The 21,065-nt window shown below is 32.9% G+C and overlaps 2 protein-coding genes across 2 annotated transcripts; one reads left to right on the plus strand and one right to left on the minus strand.

Moving 5' to 3' along the window:
* The first annotated feature begins 4 nt into the window (after positions 1–4).
* LOC128179030 (DNA polymerase iota-like) lies at positions 5–15,149 on the plus strand. Its single transcript, XM_052846501.1, has 9 exons — positions 5–207; positions 6,489–6,605; positions 7,702–7,866; positions 11,278–11,424; positions 11,516–11,755; positions 12,153–12,331; positions 12,728–12,819; positions 12,913–13,046; positions 13,448–15,149. Exons 1-9 carry the CDS (start codon positions 108–110, stop codon positions 14,488–14,490), a joined length of 2,217 nt encoding a protein of 738 aa, XP_052702461.1. The 5' UTR covers positions 5–107; the 3' UTR covers positions 14,491–15,149.
* A 1,397-nt stretch (positions 15,150–16,546) lies between these two features.
* LOC128179070 (uncharacterized) lies at positions 16,547–20,992 on the minus strand. The gene is made up of 4 exons (XM_052846563.1): positions 20,742–20,992; positions 18,293–18,447; positions 17,750–17,818; positions 16,547–17,094 (listed from the first exon to the last, which is right to left on the minus strand). The coding sequence occupies exons 1-4, from the start codon at positions 20,773–20,775 to the stop codon at positions 16,804–16,806; spliced, it is 549 nt and encodes a 182-aa protein (XP_052702523.1). The 5' UTR covers positions 20,776–20,992; the 3' UTR covers positions 16,547–16,803.
* Between the last annotated feature and the right edge of the window lie 73 nt (positions 20,993–21,065).

The following is a 21,065-nucleotide window of genomic DNA, read 5'->3' on the forward strand; positions in this document are numbered from 1 at the left end:
GGATCGAAGTAACAAAAGTGAGGGAAAACTGAAGACTTGAGTTGATAGTTCATTGTACATATGATATAGGCCCTGTATTTAAAGATTATGAACGCGATTTGAAATATATGGATTTGATTATGGAAGATTTCAACGAGGATGATGAGGTCTGGTCCAATCCTGTGACTGACACCTTGAAAATAACCGACTCTGAGCAGGTTGTGAGAGGTAACTTTATAACTTGTATCAGAGACATAAATAACACTATGTCTCTGCTTATATGTGATAAAATTTGAGTTACTTTCAGTCTGACGATATGTGTGAAATTATTACAAGTCTTTTTAGCATGGTTATTTATATCTTCTTCCATTATTTATTTACTTATTCATATTCTCTTTTTGATGAAGGTTTTTTTTTTCATGAGGCAGCATGCATCTGTTATACAATACATTACCTTTTTATTTGTACAAAACTGTTATAACGTATATGTAACATAAACACAGACAGTCATAGGTAGCAAAATATAATGAATGCCAGATCAGCCTACATATTTAATCATGAAATCAGAATTCAAAATTCATTTGTGCTGTGTTGCAATTCTGATTGTGATTTTATATAACTGTTTTGTACCGCTGATACTAAAACAAGTCCCACGGGGAAAACAAGTCCCACGTAAGTCCCACAGCAAATACGGCTATATATCGATATAATTATGATTGATTATGATTAAATGTGATAAAATAATTATAATTCACACAACAAAATATTTTTATAAGCTTTTATTACGGATTTATCGACGAAAAATCAAAGATATTGGTAAAGGTAGATAACTCGTACGTAGAATTCATACGGTAACAGAAGAAATCTATATGCCCGCCGTTTAATTGATGGATAATTTTAATTTTCTCCAACAAAATAAAATCTAATAGCAGTAAAAAGTTGACTTTATATTCATTAATTAACACAAACTAAGTAAAAATCAGGTAAGTAGACAACTCATACGCAGAATGCATTCGCCCGCCGAGAAAAGAGCACTCCTGCCGCTTACCTGATGGGTTATTTTAATGTTTTATATTTTCTAACTTAAAAATGATCATATTAATAAAAAAATTTTATTATGCCTTCACTGAGGCTTTTATGATAAATTATAATACAGTGAAAGATTTAAGAACTACGCAGTCTATACGAAACACACAAGCCTGAAGGAATGTACATGTGTACGCTTAAATTACCCTTGTCGAATACCTACCTATATTAATGGATATGATTTTTTCATTACCTTAGTTTTTTTTTTAATCAACTGTACGTACGAGGGTTGTAAGAAAACTTCGCGGACAGTGATTTACGGCAAAATTACTGTGAACTTTGTAGGATGGCGTATTTTTATTAAATGACTACCATTTGAAAATAAGTATGCAAAAAATCATGTGAATTTAATTTTTTTTCCCAAAAGATACAGCGATTTTTACTTTGCGTGAATTAGATTTACGGAGCAACATTTCATATTTCCACGAAGTCAGGTGACGTCAAACAACTGAAAGTCAAACATGTTACTCTTTTTCAAAGTAAACACCTTTCAGTTCCACACACTTTTTAAGACATTGAACCGATTTATAAAATGCACGTTCATACCATTATTTGTCAAGCATTTGTATAATGCCTTTTGTGGCATATCGTAGATCATTTAGGTCCAAAAATTTCTGTCTACACAGTTTCGACTTCAGATGCGGTAAATAAGCGAAATCTATAAGTGCAAGATCCCGGCTGGGGGGGGGGGGGGGGTGCTGCAAGAGCTAAAAAAAAAACCCGTTTTTCCATCTTTAAACCTCTGTGATTCAAGTTGTAAACGTTTTTCCTATAAAAAAAAATAGTAGCATTCATAAAAGAACCCTTTGGTCTCCATCGGAGATTTTCCTGCGTGCATACAAAATTAAATGACGGCCCGGTGCTCCAAGATGTCCATAAATATAACAGACGTCAAAGTTTTTGACTCATTTTTCAAGCGTTGTTAGTCCAAGTTCGGCGATAAAACGGTCATAAATTCTTCAACTTAAAACTTTCATAAATTGACCCTCATACGTTATTGTGATGTCATATGAAATATCGTTTAAAAATATTTCTATGCACTTCAACGGTACATTTTCTTAATAAGAAAAAATGCGTACAAAATATAAAAAATAAAAAAAAAAAACTGACATGCTCCGTGAAGCATATTCATCAAATAATTAAGCTGTATATTTTTTATGGTGCATTTAAAACAAACAAAACGTTTCATATTTCTTAGAAAATAAAAGTTAAATCTGAAAAGTTTCGCTATTATCATGTAAATAGTCCGCTCACAAGTCAACTTGTCCGCGAACTTTTCTAATAACCCTCGTATACCTGATTATTATTAATATTAAAACGTAATAAAAACCATCCGTTTATCCAGAATATTTTTGAGGGGTATATTCAGGTTTGTTAAGGGAGGGGAGCGAGGAAATATAAGAAATTTGATTTGTTCCAACTCCCCCTCCCCCACCCCCGAATCCCATCTACGGTAGATTCAGCTCATGAAAAGTATGTGATCGAAAATCATCTACAAAGCCAAAGAAAAATTCTTACATCTTCTCCAAGTTTTTCAAGATGTAAACACTTACTAACATTGTACAGAACTGATTGTGTATATACGAAAATGTGCGTGCACTTTGCTTTAAACGTATATTCTTTCTCCATATAAATTTACTAAAATTATGAATTTTGGAGAACAAATAATTATAAAATCTGGAATGCTTACACAAGTTCGTTAGCCTGTTCTTTTTCATTTCTAGATCTAAGACTTTCACTGCCTAGTTCACCGAACTATATGTAAATCTTCAAGTCCTGATCATGCGTCATTCATAAGACTGTAGCAAAATTTACATTGCATGATATCAGTGTAAAGAATGTAACCGGGTATATTTTGGTTTCAATTTTCAATGGAGGAAAAAAAAGCACCCGGTTCAATGTTTAACGTTGTAAAATGATTCAACTCAATGACAAGGCAATCTTCTTGGTTTATATATGTCTGGTATGTTTCGTAAATAATAGTGAATTATACTTTCCTTTACAAAAACAATTTTGTTTTTCTGTATTTTATAAGCTTCTCGAAGATAGTAACACACGTTTAAATGTTAATGGTTATGAATGTACTATAGAAATTATACTTAAGTTTGACTAGTTAAAACACTGATGGCTTATAATATTTTTTGATTAAGTGTTCAGTGTAAGTGTACATGAGATATATAAAGATTGAGTGTTATTCGTCTTCAATTTCATATAGATTACATATAGATTACATATAAGTTTTAATTGGGTGTCAGAAACTCTGATAATTTTGTTGCATGTAGCGACCTTGCTCTATCAACGGGAATAATAAAAGTGGACTGCATAGTATTTTGAAGCATAACTTTTTTGTGTTTCGTAGATCTACATTTGAGAGAGAGAGAGAGAGAGAGAGAGAGAGAGAGATGGGGTGGGGGTTGTGTACACGGTGTGCTTCACGGTCGTCTCCCAATATACTGTTTCTTAAGCGGTAAAAACCGTTCAATTCACACAGAATATACAAGAAACTAACACGTGTATATACATGTATACACGTGTATAGGTAGAACCAACGGTCACCAATCATCTTTGGACATGTAGCCCCCCCCCCCCCCCTTCCACTAGCCCCAAATATTATAGTAAAGTAGTAAAGGAAATAATGAGCAAGTTATTTTGTAATTAGTACATGATTTATAGAGATAAAAAAAAATACATTAATCAACGTGTTCGTGTTCAGATTGTGACAATGGTCCCGCTTCTTCTTTTTTTTTCTTTTTTTTTTTATACAAAACTCTGCGTGTAACCGTTTGAGGGAAAGTGAAGTGATAATTGTTTGTCATATGAAAAACATATACACATGTCAATAAATAAATGTATATACATTAAAAAATCAATAATATTTGGTAATGCAGCCATGCATTATTCTTGCATTATTCTTGACTTTCTTTTTATCAGGGACATATATACGTTTCTGTTTTTATCAAATGTAAAACATTTCTCGACCTTCGATTCATTCTGTTCAGTGTGATTCATTAAAATTGTCGGAATGACATTTTGCTTTTCGAACATTTAGAATGTGAATGTTGCAGTGGAACTCTTACCGACTCGCTACAAAAATATTAAAATATGTCTATCAGTTTGAAAATGATTGATATATTGGCACAGATTTTTTGTGCATGTCCTATAGCTATTTATTTATTTATTTTCCTACACATTCAATCCCGTTTGCTTGATAGTTTTCTCTATACATGTAATTTAATTGTATTGAAAATATACAAGTACTAGAACAGTTAAACGCAGGTTCAACTACATATATGTATATATATAAGTATTTTTCTCTCTCGATGTTTGTGTGGTTTTTCCGTTCATGAAAAGAGAAAGAAAGAAAGAGAGAGATGGATGGAGAAGACAAAGAAAGAGAGAAAGAAATGCATGTTTATAAATATACAAGTACATACTTGTATATATATACGCTTGTGTGATTCTAGCTGTTATTATGAATAATTCGATAAAATAAGACGTCGAAAACATTTATTTCAGTTACTTTTAACATATGTACAGATTTCCATAAGTTTCCGAATAAATTGGGGGAATAAAATGGAAATTTCGAGAAAACAACTTGATTCCTTCCTGAAAATTGACAAGCAAACAACTATATATTTATACATGTTTTCAAAGCCTTCTCTTTTATCATAAGGGTTTCGAAAAATATGACGATCTCTGCTGGTTTCTATTTTTGAAACACGATTTTTCATTCATTATGTAGAAAAAACATTTAAAACAGAGTTGGTCTTTAGACCCTTAGATCGTGGAACAGTCTCGTGAACGGTAAGCTACCGTAGACTAGAATACATGTTCTTGCTGACAATAACAATTTAATAACAATACATCTATATGTTAGTATAACACATGAACTTCCATCAAATATTTATTTCAGTCATCATTCTTTTTTCTTATCTTTTTTTTTGAAGTAGATGCAAGAATTTTTCTTTTACTTTTAGGAAGATTTTTACCACTAACAGACTTTTCATGAGCTGATCTAGATTGGATTCGGAAGATAGGGTGGAATCCCCCCCCCCCTGGAAAAAAATCAAATTTCGTAAATTTTCATCGTAAAGTGACCAAAAATATGCCTCAACCCCCTCCCCCGACAAACCTGAATACCCCCCACCCCCCAAAAAATACTCTGAATGAACGCATGAATTTACTGGGTGGGTTTAAATACAAAATTTACACATGTTGGAAATTTTGTATTTACACCCACCCAGTAAATTCAAAATTTACAACATGACAATTCTGAGAGAGAACAGAACTGGGTCAAACTTAAAAGGAGTGATAAACGGACTATATAAAACTCGTATCACCCAACTTCATGTAATATAATAAATTAATCACAGCAATAAGTAAACTTCTCTTCTGAACAAAATCATAAGGCAAAATGTTAACTTTACAGCCATCTGAAATAATTTACAAATAAAATGACATAACTATAAATGGCAGGCGTACATTTTAAGTCCACAGTCGTAAGAATTCTGTGTTAGAGATTTCCCTTTATTTTTAAGTCATTCGCGCTTTTTTATTTTCTAAATTTGCGTAAAGAAATTAATAATTTTATCTATGCATTTTTTAGTACAATGAAATAAAAGACTAACATACAAAAAAAAAAAAAATAAATAAATAAATACAATAAAAAAAATAGCAATTAGTTGTTTAGATTATGGATTCTGCGTAATTTTTTTTTTACTTTCATGATATTTACTAATTTAGTGAGTGTTAATCAATAAATGTGGTATTTTTTTTTATCACTATTAATATGATCATTTTTTAAGTTAGAAAATAAAAGTAAAACATTAAGATCGCCCATCAGGTAAGCGGCAGGTGTGCTCTTTTCTCGGCGGCGAATGCATTCTGCGTAGGAGTTGTCTACTTACCCAACTTTTACTTAGTTTGTGTTATTTAATGAATATAAAGTCATTTTTTTATTGCTATTAGATTTTATTTTGTTATAAAAAATTTGAATTATCCATCAATAAACGGCGGGTATACAGATTTCTTCTGCTACCGTATGAATTCTACGTACGAGTTATCTATCTTTACCAACATCTTTGATTTTTCGTCGATAAATCCGTAATAAAAGCGTATAAAAATATTTTGTTGTGTTAATTATGATTATTTTATCACATTTAATCATAATCAATGATAATTATATCGATATATAGCTGCATTTGCCGTGGGACTTGTGTGGGACTTACGTGGGACTTGTTTTCTCCGTGGGACTTGTTTTAGTATCACCCTTTTGTACTGCTGCGTTGATATTGTCATGTCAGGCAACTTTATGTATTCAAAGCAAACATGCATGATTATGATGACATTAGAAAATATTTCATAATAGTGCCATCTGCTTGTAAAGTACATGAATTGACTACATGTATATTTGCAAATTTCAGATGAAACAAAAGATAGACAGTCTATCCACAGAAGAACCATCGTCCACATTGATGTGGATTGTTTTTATGCTCAGGTGGAAATGATCAGAAACCCAACACTGAGAGATAAACCTTTAGGTATAATATTCTCATATGTGCAAATGGGGTTTTATTTCAATGAATGATTATATACTGTGATATCTTTCAAATTTGTACATGTTGTGAGGGTATACATTTGTAAATACCTATCCATCTTGTTATTACAGTACTAGAAATAAGGCAATTCTACAAAATTACATTTTCTGATGACTTTAGAGATGTTTGTAAAAAATTTTGGACAAATTAAAGAATCAGTTGTGAATTCCAAACAACCACCCCATTGTGAATTCCGTAAATACCTGATCAGTATAAGATACAGAGAATATACCAGTACATTATATGTGTATGTCAATGGCAGAAGTGGTAGCGGGATAAAGAGCATCTGATTTTAATAAGTCTGAATGAAGAGCTGCAATATTTGTTTAAACAAAATGTTATTTACCGTATACAGATAATGAGGTATAAATGTCATCTATAAAATATACACATGTTTACATGTTTACATATATTTTTATTTTTCAATCATATGATAAACTATTTCAAATTTGTATGTGCATTTGTATCTTGACATATTTATGTATGGTGTTTAACATAATTATATAGAAGACACTATATTGAATGTATGGAAACATACATAATTATACATATATATATACATATATACTACTTAATTGTTCATGTCTGTCATAGTTCTTTAAATCATCCAGCTCTTTCCCTCTTGTATATGTTTATTGAATGTTTTATGTTCATTGGATGTTGTATGTCAACAGTCTTCATGTTGCCCCTTGAGGGCCCTTAATTGGTTAATAAAGAAATTGAAATTGAAATTGAAATTGATATACATGTACCCATGTGCAGATCTAGAAGGGGGAGACAAGTCATCGTTGTCTCCCCCCCCCCCCCCCCCCCCCCCATTAAAACTTCAACTCAATTTTCTTAATTTCTTTAATTTACAATTCATATACTTATCATGGAAAATTACCAAAATATGCATCTGACCCCCTCCCTTCTCAGGCAAACTTAAATATTAAATATCCAAAAGACATTCACTGGAAATATTTTCCGGATCCATGCATGTGTACCTGATTAATAATATTTCAAGACAACTGTAATGTTATTTTGTATTTCTTATCAGGAATTCAGCAGAAGAACATTGTGGTGACCTGTAATTATGTTGCAAGGAAGTATGGCGTGACAAAGCTTATGTACATAAAGGATGCCAAGGAGAAATGCCCTCAGCTGGTACTGGTCAGTGGGGAAGATCTGACTAATTACAGGAACATGTCGTACAAAATCTCAGGTAAGAATGAAAAAACTTCTGTATATTTTATTATTCTATCAGTGCATTCTATGGGTTTTTTTTTTAACTACCAGTAATCCTTCATGATATATGTACATGTCTACATTGTATTACATTGTCAAAGGATAGAACATTATCTGGTTAAAATTGGATATGGTAAAATACATGTGACTATTTAGCAAAAGGCATAACATGACCATGTCTATTCCACATATCCAACTGATTTTAATGAGTTTTATGCACTATTTTACACTCTAAATAGATATTTGATTTGAAGAAAGTAGAAATATAAACACTATTAAAATGCTTTTTTAGCTCACCGAGACGAAGTCAAGGAGAGCTTATGCTATACCCTCGGCATCGGCGGTGGCGTCGGCGTCCGGACCTGGTAAAAGTTTTTGTTGCAGGTCCTGTATCTAAGCTATTACTTGTCCTATCTTCACCAAACTTGCATGGATGATGCATCTGGACCTACATATGGACTTGAAAGACTTGGATGCTGAATTTGGGTCCTAAATTTCAGATGCTGGAGGAGGTTAAGGTTGTTGGACCAGGTTAAAGTTTTTGTTGCAGGTGCCCTTTGATAGCAGTATCTTAGTTACTGCTGGTCTATACTTCACCAAACTTGCATGGATGGTGTGCTTTATGATACTGATGCACCAGACAGGCTTGAGTGCTGAATCTGAGCTATAGGTTTCGGATGCTGGAGGAGGTTAAAGTTTTTGGAGCAGGTTAAAGTTTTTGTTGCGGGTACCCATTGATAGCAATATCTAAGTTACTACTGGTCCTAACTTCACCAAACTTGTATGGATGATGCGTCTTATGATACTGATGCACCTGACAAGCTTGAATGCTGAATCTGAGCAATAGGTTTCGGATGCTGGAAGAGGTTAAGGTTTTTAGAGCTGGTTAAAGTTTTTGTTGCAGGTGCCCTCTGATGATTAATCTTAGTTACTACTGGTCCTAACTTCACCAAACTTGTATGGATGGTGTGTCTTATGATACTGATGCACCTGACAAGCTTGAATGCTGAATCTGAGCCATAGGTTTCGGATGCTGGAAGAGGTTAAGGTTTTTAGAGCTGGTTAAGTTTTTGTTGCAGGTGCCCTCTGATGATTATATCTTAGTTACTACTGGTCCTAACTTCACCAAACTTGTATGGATGGTGCGTCTTATGATACTGATGCACCTGACAAGCTTGAATGCTGAATCTGAGCCATAGGTTTCGGATGCTGGAGGAGGTTAAGGTTTTAAGAGCTGGTTAGATAAAGTTTTTGAAACAGGTGCCCTCTGATGATGATATCTTAGTTATTACTTGTCCTTACTTCGCCAGACTTCCATGGATGGTGTGTCTTATGATACTGATGCACTTGACAGGCTTGAATGCATAGTCTGGTTTCGGATGCTGGATAAAGTTAAGTTTTTAGGAACAGGTCACATTTTTTATAGATGATAGTACTATTTCAAACTTGCATAGTTGTTTAACTGTAATATGAATGAATCGCAGAGGTAGCTTCAGATGCAGAGCTTGATCTCCATTATCAAGGATGCTAAAAAATAAATCTTAGTTATTACTGGTCCTAACTTCACCAAACTTGAATGGATGGTGTGTCTTATGATACAGATGCACCTGACAGGCATGGATGCTGAATCTGAGCCATAGGTTGCGGATGCTGGAGGAAGTTAAGGTTTTAATTGCTAGTGCCCTCTGATGATGATATCTTAGTTATTACTGGTCCAAACTTTACCAAAATTGCATGGATGATGCGTCTTATGATACAAATGCACCTGATGGGCTTGAATGCTGAATCTGAGCCATAGGTTTTGGATGCTGGATGAGGTTTACTTTTTTGGTACAGGTCACATGTTTTATAGATGATAGCTTGCATAGTTGATTTAACTTTATTATAAATTAAATGCAGAGGTTGCTTCAGAAGCAGAGCCTGATCTCCATTATCAAGGATGCTAAAGAAATCTCTTACCTCACTCAAACCAGCTCGATAGATAGATGTGTTTGTTGATAAATGATATAACATGATTCCTATGATAAAGTATTGTATGATATGAAACAATATTGTTTGATATGATACAATATGATATCATATGTTATATTATAAAAAGTTATACGATACGATATGATATTGTATCAATTTTTTTGATATTTTATGATATGATTATGTATCATGATATTGTTATGTATAGTATTGTATATAATGATACAATATTGTATAATATTATATTGTATTTTTAATTTATTATTTTATCACATGATACAATTACATAAGATATTGCAAAATATTATATTGTATCCTATGATACAATATTGTATATTCTATAATATTGTATCATACAATATTGTATAATATGATATTGGTTTCAGTAATATAGAATTATATCACATGAAATTGTATTATATGATATTGTAATATTATATAATATTGTATCATACGATATTGTATGATATGATATTGGTTTATATGATATATCATCATATCACATGAATTGTATTATATGATATTGTAATATATTTTATTGTGTCATATGATGCAATATGTATAATATAATAATGTATTTTATAATATTTTACCATATCACATAATATTGTATCATTTGATAAGATACAATGTTGGAATCAAATTATATTGTATTATATGATATAATATCATATAATGTATCAAATATGTTTCAGTGTCATTCAATACAATATCATTCTATATTATTATACAATATAATATCATGTTTCAGTGTTATGATGTATTATGTAATATGATATTGTAATATGATACTATATTGTATTATATTTTATGATATTGTATTATGTGATCAAATACAATAAGGTATAACACAATACAATGTCATATCATACGTTACAATATCAAATCTCATTATTGTTTATTACGGTATTTTATTTATTATATGATATATATTATATTAGAAATATGACATGATGCAATATTTAATTTTATATCATTGTATTGATTAACATATGAACATATGATTATCATAAAAAAATTTATCAGCTGATATACGATATTTTGTCAAAACAGATTCCATGAATATCCAAGATCATAAAGTATGATTTTCATATAAAATGATAAAGGTGGTCTTATGAAGGTGATGTCTCATAAGGGTGATGCTCCGTCTCGGTGAGCTTAGTAATCTATGATTACCTATGTTTTGTTTTTTCTTAGGAATATAACAGTTGCAGTCATTGCTGAAAAAATTATTAACCTGACCGTGATTGATGTAGATAAGGGATTATGTATTTTTTCTGCAATGCTTGCAAGCATTTTACACTTATATAATTTAATATTAAACCAATATAAAAAGCACTTAATGTTTAATTTATCATTTCATGTCAGCTGCTTTTAATCACTTCTTATAACTAATAAGACAATTTTTTGCAAACAGAATTTCTCCTTAAGTACACACCATATGTAGAAAGACTAGGAATGGATGAGAATTATTTAGATGTATCCGAGTTGGTAGAATGCAGGAAAGATAAGACACCACTGACGGTTGCAGGCCGTGTATTTGGAGATTCAAATCAAGATTCATGTAAGTAGATTTATGAAATGTACTTTAAAATTGTATTGTAATTTACAAAGCTAAAATCAATTAACAATAATTTTCCCATTTGTGTTTTAAGCAGAGGACATCTGTACCTGCGGTTGCTATGAGAGGATTTTGATTGGTTCCCACATTGCAGAGGAGATTCGAGCAGCTTTATACAAAGAAATGGGAATCACATGCTGTGCTGGTATTGCTCATAACAAACTGTTGTCTAAACTTGTGGGGGAGCAACACAAACCTAATCAACAAACCACGGTCTTTTCCCATCATGCCTTGACTTTCATGTCCAAACTACCAAAAGCACGGAGTATTCCTGGTAAATCCGTACAAGTACATGTACATGTATTATTTTTAAACTATATGTAAATTTTGCAGAACTTGTAAATGTCAAATAACTAAAAAGGATAGGTCAGCGGATACTGATCAATACTTCAAATAAACTTTAATTCAAGTTCAATCAATAAAAAATAAATATATTGTATGTACATGTACTGGGTAAAGAAATGATGTTTCATTTCAGAATTATTTATCATATTCTTGTGTACTGTCACAGACTTTGAGAACATTGTCAGAACATTCTTCAGGACTTTTGATGTACAATGAAAGCAAGAAATGAAGATAAACTTTTACTACAAATACATATTTTTTTATAAAGTATATTACACAAACATTTATTCATTATATAAGGCATGTATTTAAATCTAACTACTCAGGTGTTGGATCAGCCACTGCTAGAAGGCTGGCAGAATTTGGGGTTGTGACGATGACAGATTTACAGCAGTGCCCCCTGGAGGATCTAAAAAGAGACTTAGGCAACAGCACAGGGGTCACCATCAAAGAGCTCAGCGAGGGCATCGATGGGAACCCAGTCATTCCTTACAGCAAACCACAGGTGTAATGCCATGTTCAGTGTTACTTTGTTCAATTTATGGAATCAACATTTGGTATTTTATGAATTATCAAGTAGCTTATCATATTTTGTTTCACACTTTTTAAAATGCGAAAGAAACTGTTATGAATTTTTGGATTGATTACTGTAATTTAAATCCCAATAATGCAAATTAACACATATTTTAAGACAATGTCACAAAAGAAGAAGATTGATTTGCTTGACTACATGAACTATATCCTCTCTAATTGTATGAAGTGGATCAACATTTAGCATGTTCAAAAATAATGCATGCATATGCAATTTTCTATTTTGAGCTAAAAAAAAAAAAAAAAACACTTACGATACATAGTTGTACCAGTGAAAAACATTGTAAACAAATTTTGAAATATTTTGCAGACATTAAGTGATGAGGATTCTTTTAAAAGTTGCTGCTCTGTGAAAGAAGCAAATCAGAAGATTAAAGAGTTGGTAAAGAGTCTCATGATAAGGTTTGTGTAACTTCAGTATGTGTCAGTGCAAAGAGTTATTCATCTTGAATTTCTGACATTTATGAGTGTATGTATATTGTATGCTTGTTGTAGGCTGGTTGAGGATGGTCGTGTTGCTGGTACAGTTAGATTGACCATACGTAGACTGAGTGCTGAGAATAAATACCTGAACAGAGAATCCAGACAGTGCAACATTCCCAGCCATGTCATCTCAAAACTGTCAAAAGGTATAATTTTGTCTATTTATAGATAAACCTTGATGATGTAATAAGTTTTGACTTCATGATAAGGCTCTGGGCCATAAAACTTAGAATAGTTCACTTTTAATCACAGACTTATTTTTCTGTTATGCATCTCTTTGTTAAAGTGAGATTGAGATCATAAGTTGGCTCGCCCAAGTTTTATGCCCTTATAGCACTATATTCTCTCTCTCTCTCTCTCTCTCTCTCTCTCTCTCTCTCTCTCTCTCTCTCTCTCTCTCTCTCTCATTATGATAGTAATGCAAGCAGTTAAAAAAATGGTTTAGATAACATACATGTACAAGCTTATTGTGAATATGAATTAGGAATTGGGTTATTGTTTTCCAAGCTTAACATTGTTATATGATGGCAAGAAATCTTTTATTTAGACAACCAGGATCAAGCCTGTGGTAAAATGGAAGATCTTTTGATGTCTTTATTCAACAAACTAGTTGATGTGAAGAGGCCATTTCATCTAACTCTTATTAATGTTGCATTCTGTAACCTAACAGAGCGAAGCAAGAACTCTATTAGCCATTTCTTTTCTCCCCAAAAGAACAAGAGTGCAAGAAGTGAAAACAAACATTCAAATGCTGATCATTCAAACACCAATCAAAAATCTGAGTTGTATTTTGGGAACAATGGTATGAATTCCTCAGCTGCAAAAGAAACTAAAACAAAATGCTCAACTTCTATGTCTTTGCCAACATCATCTACGAATCATTATGGAAATAAGAACTCCACAGGAGATAAAGAACAGAATTTTTGTGAATCTGAAACAAATTTGGACCAAGTTACAGTTGTACCTGTAGAACAGTCATGTGGAAATGACAATGCACGCCATCTTGTGAACAAACGGAAGTCCTGCTCCCCCAAGTCTGGGTTTTTCAGTAAGAGGATTAGAACAGATGAGAAAAGTTCTGAGTGTAAGAATTCATGTGATCTGCCTTCTGTTGGTCAGGACTCCATTGATGCTGAGGTTTTTGGCCAGCTTCCTCCTGAAATCCAGAAAGAAATAACTGAATCTAGAAACATGCAGCAGCCTCCCTCTCCTGTCTTTGTCAAACAGGCATTGGGCTCACCAAGTCAAAGAGGGGAGGTTGATGAAACTTATAAAGATGGTGTCCAGAATGAAAAGAAAATAGAAAATGATTTGTTGACTACAGATTTAGCATGTAAAAGCGATAGTAAAAACCTTAAATCTTTCACATCAGTGACAAAGACAGACAAGACCCCATTAGTTCCAGCGGGATATGACCGTGACGTCTTTCTCAACTTGCCCCCAGACATTCAGAGAGAGCTCATACAGGAAGAAGAGAGGAAAGCTGAATGGGCTCATGTTAAACATGGAAGACAGGCTGTCAGAAACCCACAAAGTAGAGACTCAACGAGTGCTGGAAATCTCTTAAAATACTTAAAAAGAAGAAAATAAAGCTAATTGCTGTGTCTTATAATTTTGTCGTGTTTTTAAAGGGAAAAAATGAGTGCTGTGTTGAATGCTATTGTTCATATATTGGTAACTCTTTTTTAATAGACAGTTATAGTGTCTATACGTTAACAAGCAAATGAAATAATTGGATGATTTTTCGGAGTTGATTTTAATCAACTCTCCTATGCAGTTACTCAGACAAACAGAAAGTGAAACAGTGTTTGGACCTCAGCACAAATCATTGCTGCTGACAAGACTTAGTTCTTGAAAATAATTGATAAATTCAATGTAATGTATGCTAAAGCATTGTTTTTCAAGGAAAATTATTTATAAATACCTTGAAAATAGTCAGATTTTAAATGGTACAAACAATTTAAATATTTTTTGTAGTCTTATGTATTCCTACGCCAGAGTTCAATATAGTCTCGTTCAACTCGACGCTCGGCTGTCTCCGTAAATCCTTGTCGGAGATTTACGGTGTCAGCCGAGCGTTTGGTTGAACGAGACTAGAGTTCAATATTGCTTGGATCCATACAATTTTCGAGAAATATTTCTATTACTGATACATAGTTTGATTGAATTAATTTTATCTTTAAATATTATTTAACATGATTCATATGGGGGTTTCTCGACATTCTTGTTGAAAAGTCCAAAAATTCATATTTACAAAAATGTGCGTAATTCAAATTAGAAACTACATGTACTTGTCATGCAAAATAACATATCATTGATTTTAAAATAAATTAACATCGACAAAATCAACTTCAGTCAGTTCTTCAGTACTTTGATTTATTTGAGTTACTTTGTTGAATTAAGAGTACTGGTACCAGGTTGAAAAATCATGAAAAAAATTTAAAAAATAGGATCACATTCGATAGACAGTTGTTGAAAATTATGTATTTTGGCTATGGTTTTCAATAATATTACTCTGCGCAAGACAGACTAAACATGTTATAGTAAAACTCAGTGAAATTGAAGTCCTAAGGACCAGAGTATTTACTTCCCTAATATTATATCTCTGTAATTTGTTACATACTAGCTATGAACAAATTAGAAATACATGTATACATGTATCGGTAATAAGTACAGCAAGTTCACTAAACATGTATATATATGACTATCATTTGTAAGGCATAAAATAAAATACCTTCTTGGGAAATCTTAAATAATTTGATGATAAATAGAAGGATTTGCTTTAGAAATAAAAATATATTTAGAGAATGGTCTTGCTAAGTTTTAAAGCCATAAAAACTATAAAACAATTCATTGTAAAAGATGTAAATTTTGCTATTTTTTTACTTTTACGGGACTGGAAATCCATTCTCTTTATCTGTAAACTCCTTATAAACATCTGAGTTTGTTATTACCGTATTAGTTTGCAATGATTTGTTAAGAATTTTGCCAGGGACTCCACAAAAATCCACTACAGTATATCCAAGAATTCGCTATATGCATGTTTGTATGAATTGAGTTTTACTGTATTTTTTTTAAAAACAACAATGTTAACAAACAACAACTAGGCAATATTTAATATCAACATTATAACAATGCTGTGAACAAAGAAAAGAAATAACAGTAGTCATGTACAAAGCAGTATATATTAATATAAATGTTCAAGATCGAATAAATACCCGTATATCAAAAAATGGCAATAAAGATATAATGACACATTTCCTGAGAACAACAATACTCTGACTTATGTTACCTGTACTGTTATTTATGAACAAATATTATCAAAATAACTTTTTTTACTTATCGTGAAATAATATTTCATAATGGAATTCAACAATGCTTATATACCGTATTGTCCTGCAGATTGGCAAATACTACGGTATTTTAAACAAAGCATACTTGAGCAGTGCATGCACGTTTTCATGAAATTTCTCCAGGCATTAATAAACTGTAACTTCAAGATCTCAAATCTTGTGATTTATATACTCAGAGTCAAAAATCAAGAGATTCTATCCAATTACAATTTCTTAATTTGTGTGTGTAGCTCCAATACATGCATTATAATTTTGTCTCCAAATAAAGTTAGAAAGATAGAGAGCCTCTGTCACACTACATTTGTAGATAGGGAGAAAGGAGTCAAGTGAGCAATCCATGTTGCTTTGAATTTGCCGGTAGTATCCCACTTTGTAACACAGTGCAAGTTCACAGATTCATAAAAAAGTATAAATCAATATGTGAATGTTTCCAAAGGATAGAACCTTTGACTTAATCTTGCACAATCTATCTTTAATTGTGTTTATCTATTGGCTACATTTACTGTTCCATCTAAGACGAAGTCGCATGGATCACATTTTCCCTGACTGATCAAGCCTTGGGGGGTTCCTCCTCTCCCTTACGCCCACAGCACCCTCTGCGATATTTCCAGTCGGGGTGCAGAATATTTCTATTTTTCAGATGAATGCACATGGAGACCACAGCCAAAATGTACCCCACCAGTATAACACAAAGTAACACGATATGGAGTGCAAGCTGTGTGTCTCGATTGGTTCCACATTTTTCGCTGTTGGTGGCGCATGTTACTACGCCCTGTATGGCTGTAGCTAGGGCGTATCCCATGGCAACAAGAAGGATGCTGGCAGTGTAGTGCCCACCCAACTACAAACAGAAATAATAAAAATGTGTCTTGAAATAGTAGATTTGATGTCTCTTGATTTACATTGAGATCGTGATTTGTAGATATTTAAGCCCATTTTAAGTATGTTCATTTTTCTTTTACAATGTTTAGAGGAGGCTGGATGGCCAACATATTACAAATTCGATATGCTATTTCTGGCATAAACTAGTATTTAGTAAAGAAGAAATCCCAAATATTTTGGGCGTATAAATCTTTTAAAATTTGAACATTTTTATATACATGTATCTTTTTACATGTACAGAGCTTTTCATCTAAAGGAGGTAAATACTGTCTAAAATTGGTCACAACTATCGTGTCCTCTTAAATTGAAACATGAGTATTCAATTTAATCTTAGTTATGCATAAAAATATGAAGTTATACTAAAGAAAATTGTTATATTTCCCCTCAATATGACCTGGGGAAAAAATTTACCACTTCTCATCCTTCAGTCTGCAAAAAGAAATTCTTTTACCGTATTTTAAAACTTGTATAGTTAGAAAATCTTTATTGCTACAAGTTTTAACTTAACCCGAAGTTTGAAATCCTGGATCTAACGTTATTTGAAGAATTCTACCTTACTAGTTACAATATTTAAAGGAATTTAAGCTTATTAAACGTTAAAAAACATTTCTTACCAGCTTTGATTGTGTCGTTTCATCTGTTGTTCTGCCAGCTGCAATTCCTACTATTCCAAAGGATATTGGCTGAAATGATTTATGACAAACTTGTAAAGGTTATGTACAACTTTAAGCTATATATTCAATATAACTAAGGAATTTCTAAGTAGTCTAGGAATGGCAACGACCATCCAGTTCTCTTAGAAGCATGCCTGTGGGCCATATTGCTCACTTGAGCAGCATTGCGAAAACTTACTGAAGTAGTACTTACCAAAAGTAGCAGACTAGAGTCGAGGTATACGGTCATGTTTCGTGCCCCTAGCAGTCTTATGAAAATAACACAACCCGACCGCCCTAGAGTCATAGTAAACACGTGACTCACAGCATTCAGAATTATTTTTACCCCGTGTAATTTTCACACTTCTACACTTGCAAACAGTTTTGCCCCGTCTTGAATTCGCCCAGACACAGTTGTATTTTAAAAAGACTACGAGGGCGAAAATAAAATGACGGCGAATATTTCCCTGTGTACAGTTATTATAAGAATACTGTGATACATACCAAAAATGAATACCAAATGCCAGTTGCCGAGGTAATTGGGTACCCGCCTCCTCCCAGATACACAAATACTAGAATTCCAACAATTATACTGACGACGCCCATGCAGAGAGCGACCACAGACATCATACTGATGTAGGACAGGAGACGCCCCTTTTCTGTAATTGATGTAAAACATTTTATTGATTTTATTGGTGTTATAGATATTCATCCCAAATTGAAAATTCATTAAGGACAAATGATTTATGAATTGGTATGACTTTTCGTCTATAGAAATGATATTAATTGTATAATATACAATATCATAGGTTTTTTTCGACCATGCGATTTAACCTTGTTTTAAGGGGGAAAAGCGACTTTTGGTAGCCTTTGTAAGAAAGCCTATTGGTATCATTTTTGAAACTAAAAAATAAATTAAAATGCGTAATAACGCCTTCTCAAAATGTTTTATAACGCAAAAAGTGTTATATTTACATTCTACTGTGTTTTTCCATTAAATTCTGTGATCTTCAAATGCCTCTAAATGCAGCAAGTAGTCAAAGGTCAAATTGACGAGTTTTATTATGACGTCACAAACGTTGAACGCTGTAAACTGCAACGTCACAAGCGAAAATCAAAGTGCACGCTCGTGGCTGTTACTGTGGCTCTTCCATTAATATTAACTTACCCTTAGGATAAGATCGGAATTTTAAGGTATAGTTCACATTTGCAGACAAGGCAAGAAGTTAAAAAATGTAAATATAAGCATTAAATCATGATTTTTTGAAGTATACACTCTCATAACTGCCGCGGTGTGTGCATACAAATTTTCATAACGCGCTAACGCGCGTTACTCAATTTGTATGCACACATCGCGGCAGTTATGAGAGTGTATACTTCAAAAAATCATGATTCAATGCTATAATAACGCGAAGAAAGGCATTATAACGCCTTTCTAACAGATATAAAAACGCCTTTCCAAAAGGCGTAATAACGCGAATAGATGCATTGTTTCGCCTTTTGAAAGGCGTGGAAACGCGAATAACGGCGTTATAACGTCTGTCAAATGTTTGTTATAACGCTTAATAAAGGCGTTGTAACACTTTTCCAATGGGCGTAATAATGCGAATAAATGCGTTAAAACGCCTTTTAGTAAAATCATTGCATTAATGATTTAAAATATTATTTAAACAATAAAATGCTTTCTTTGGTGATTAATGTGGGATATGACGGTGGAGACATTGCAGGAAAAAAAAAACACATAAACACGCGTTAGCGGGTTATGTAATTTTTTCTGCAATGATCGCTACCTTCATAACCCGCATGAATCATCAAAGTAAACATTTATATCTTATATTTACATCTTTCTTTTGACAAATTAAATAATTGGTTGTATAAAGTAAGTCAAAGTAACTTAATTATTGTTAATGTACACCAGAATATTTAAAACTAAAAGAAACAGTCAAATTGTCTCACTAGGGAGTATTTGAGTCTGACATCATTATGATTATTTCGTGCAGTCCGAGGCTTTTTTTCGGTAAATATACTATGTGAATTTAATATTCCGCGCATGTTAAGAATATCCGTAACCTTTGCCATCAAAAGTATCTTACAAATGTTTTCTTTCTGTTTACGAGTGCGCTTTCATTTACTATGCAATTCATATCAAATTTGTAGTTTCAGTTAAACGTTTTCTTATAATTAGTGCCCCCCCCCCCCCACACACACACACACAAGTTCTTTATCTAGGCCTCCTGGCTAAAGCTTGGTCGTCCAAGAAATGAATTTTTTCCCTGTACTCAGACCTACATTTTTCTCTGTATTTTGTCGAAATATAGCTGTCAAATAGTCTTCATTTAGCTCCTTGACAATATTCCTTTATACTGACGCCAGTCATGTGACTGTTAATTAAGGACATATGACCTCTTGTACATTTTCAAAAGTTCAACTCTCAGATACTTTAATTACATGTACTAGTATATGAATTTATATAAATACATATAACTCACAATCTTCTTATAATTACACTAAAGATACATTTACTAAATTTAAAAAATACATGTCACATACTGATGGTAATCATTGTATGGAGTTTCATGCAAAGATCTTACAGTGAACGGGAGGGATAGAAGTAGAGGGGATTTGCAGACAATACGTTTTTTTCAAAAATAGACATTTCCTTCTTTGTACATGCATAACCTGGACTTCTTTAGTAAGGAAATTGATGTACAAAGTACAACCATCGTCGGAATCCCACGGCCGGCATCGATATCGCCTACGCTTACTGACCGTCAGTAAGCGTAAGCGAGACTGACCGTTTCCGACGATGACATACAACTAGCGCTCGCGTGTCTCATGGTCGATAATGTACACCTGCAAAATCTGTAGAAATGTCTAACATATAATTTTACTTTGTCCTATATCACCTGTTTATATACCTATTTATTTATATATTTATATATAATATTATTACCTTGTGTATCGACTTTCTCTGTCTGTCCTTCCATTTCCTGTTGCCTTGTCAATGTGACAGTACGAAGTGATGAGTGGGGTATATAATCTTCAGGGCGTGTCTATGACCTAGATTTCGAACTCCCGAATAAGAGTTACAAAACTACTCTTTATCTTTATTATAACACAGTTGCCACAGTCCCCTTATATTAGCCAGAATAAACAAAACCGTCCAAGACACACAAATGGCAAATGCAGTTATCGATTCTTTAAAATCAGGGACACTTGGCGTATATATAGGGCATTTACAAAAGTATGTTCAAAAGTTCCAACAACTAAACCCCAT

The sequence above is a fragment of the Crassostrea angulata genome, chromosome 3 (genome assembly GCF_025612915.1).
Source record: "Crassostrea angulata isolate pt1a10 chromosome 3, ASM2561291v2, whole genome shotgun sequence".
NCBI classification, from domain to species: domain Eukaryota; kingdom Metazoa; phylum Mollusca; class Bivalvia; order Ostreida; family Ostreidae; genus Magallana; species Magallana angulata.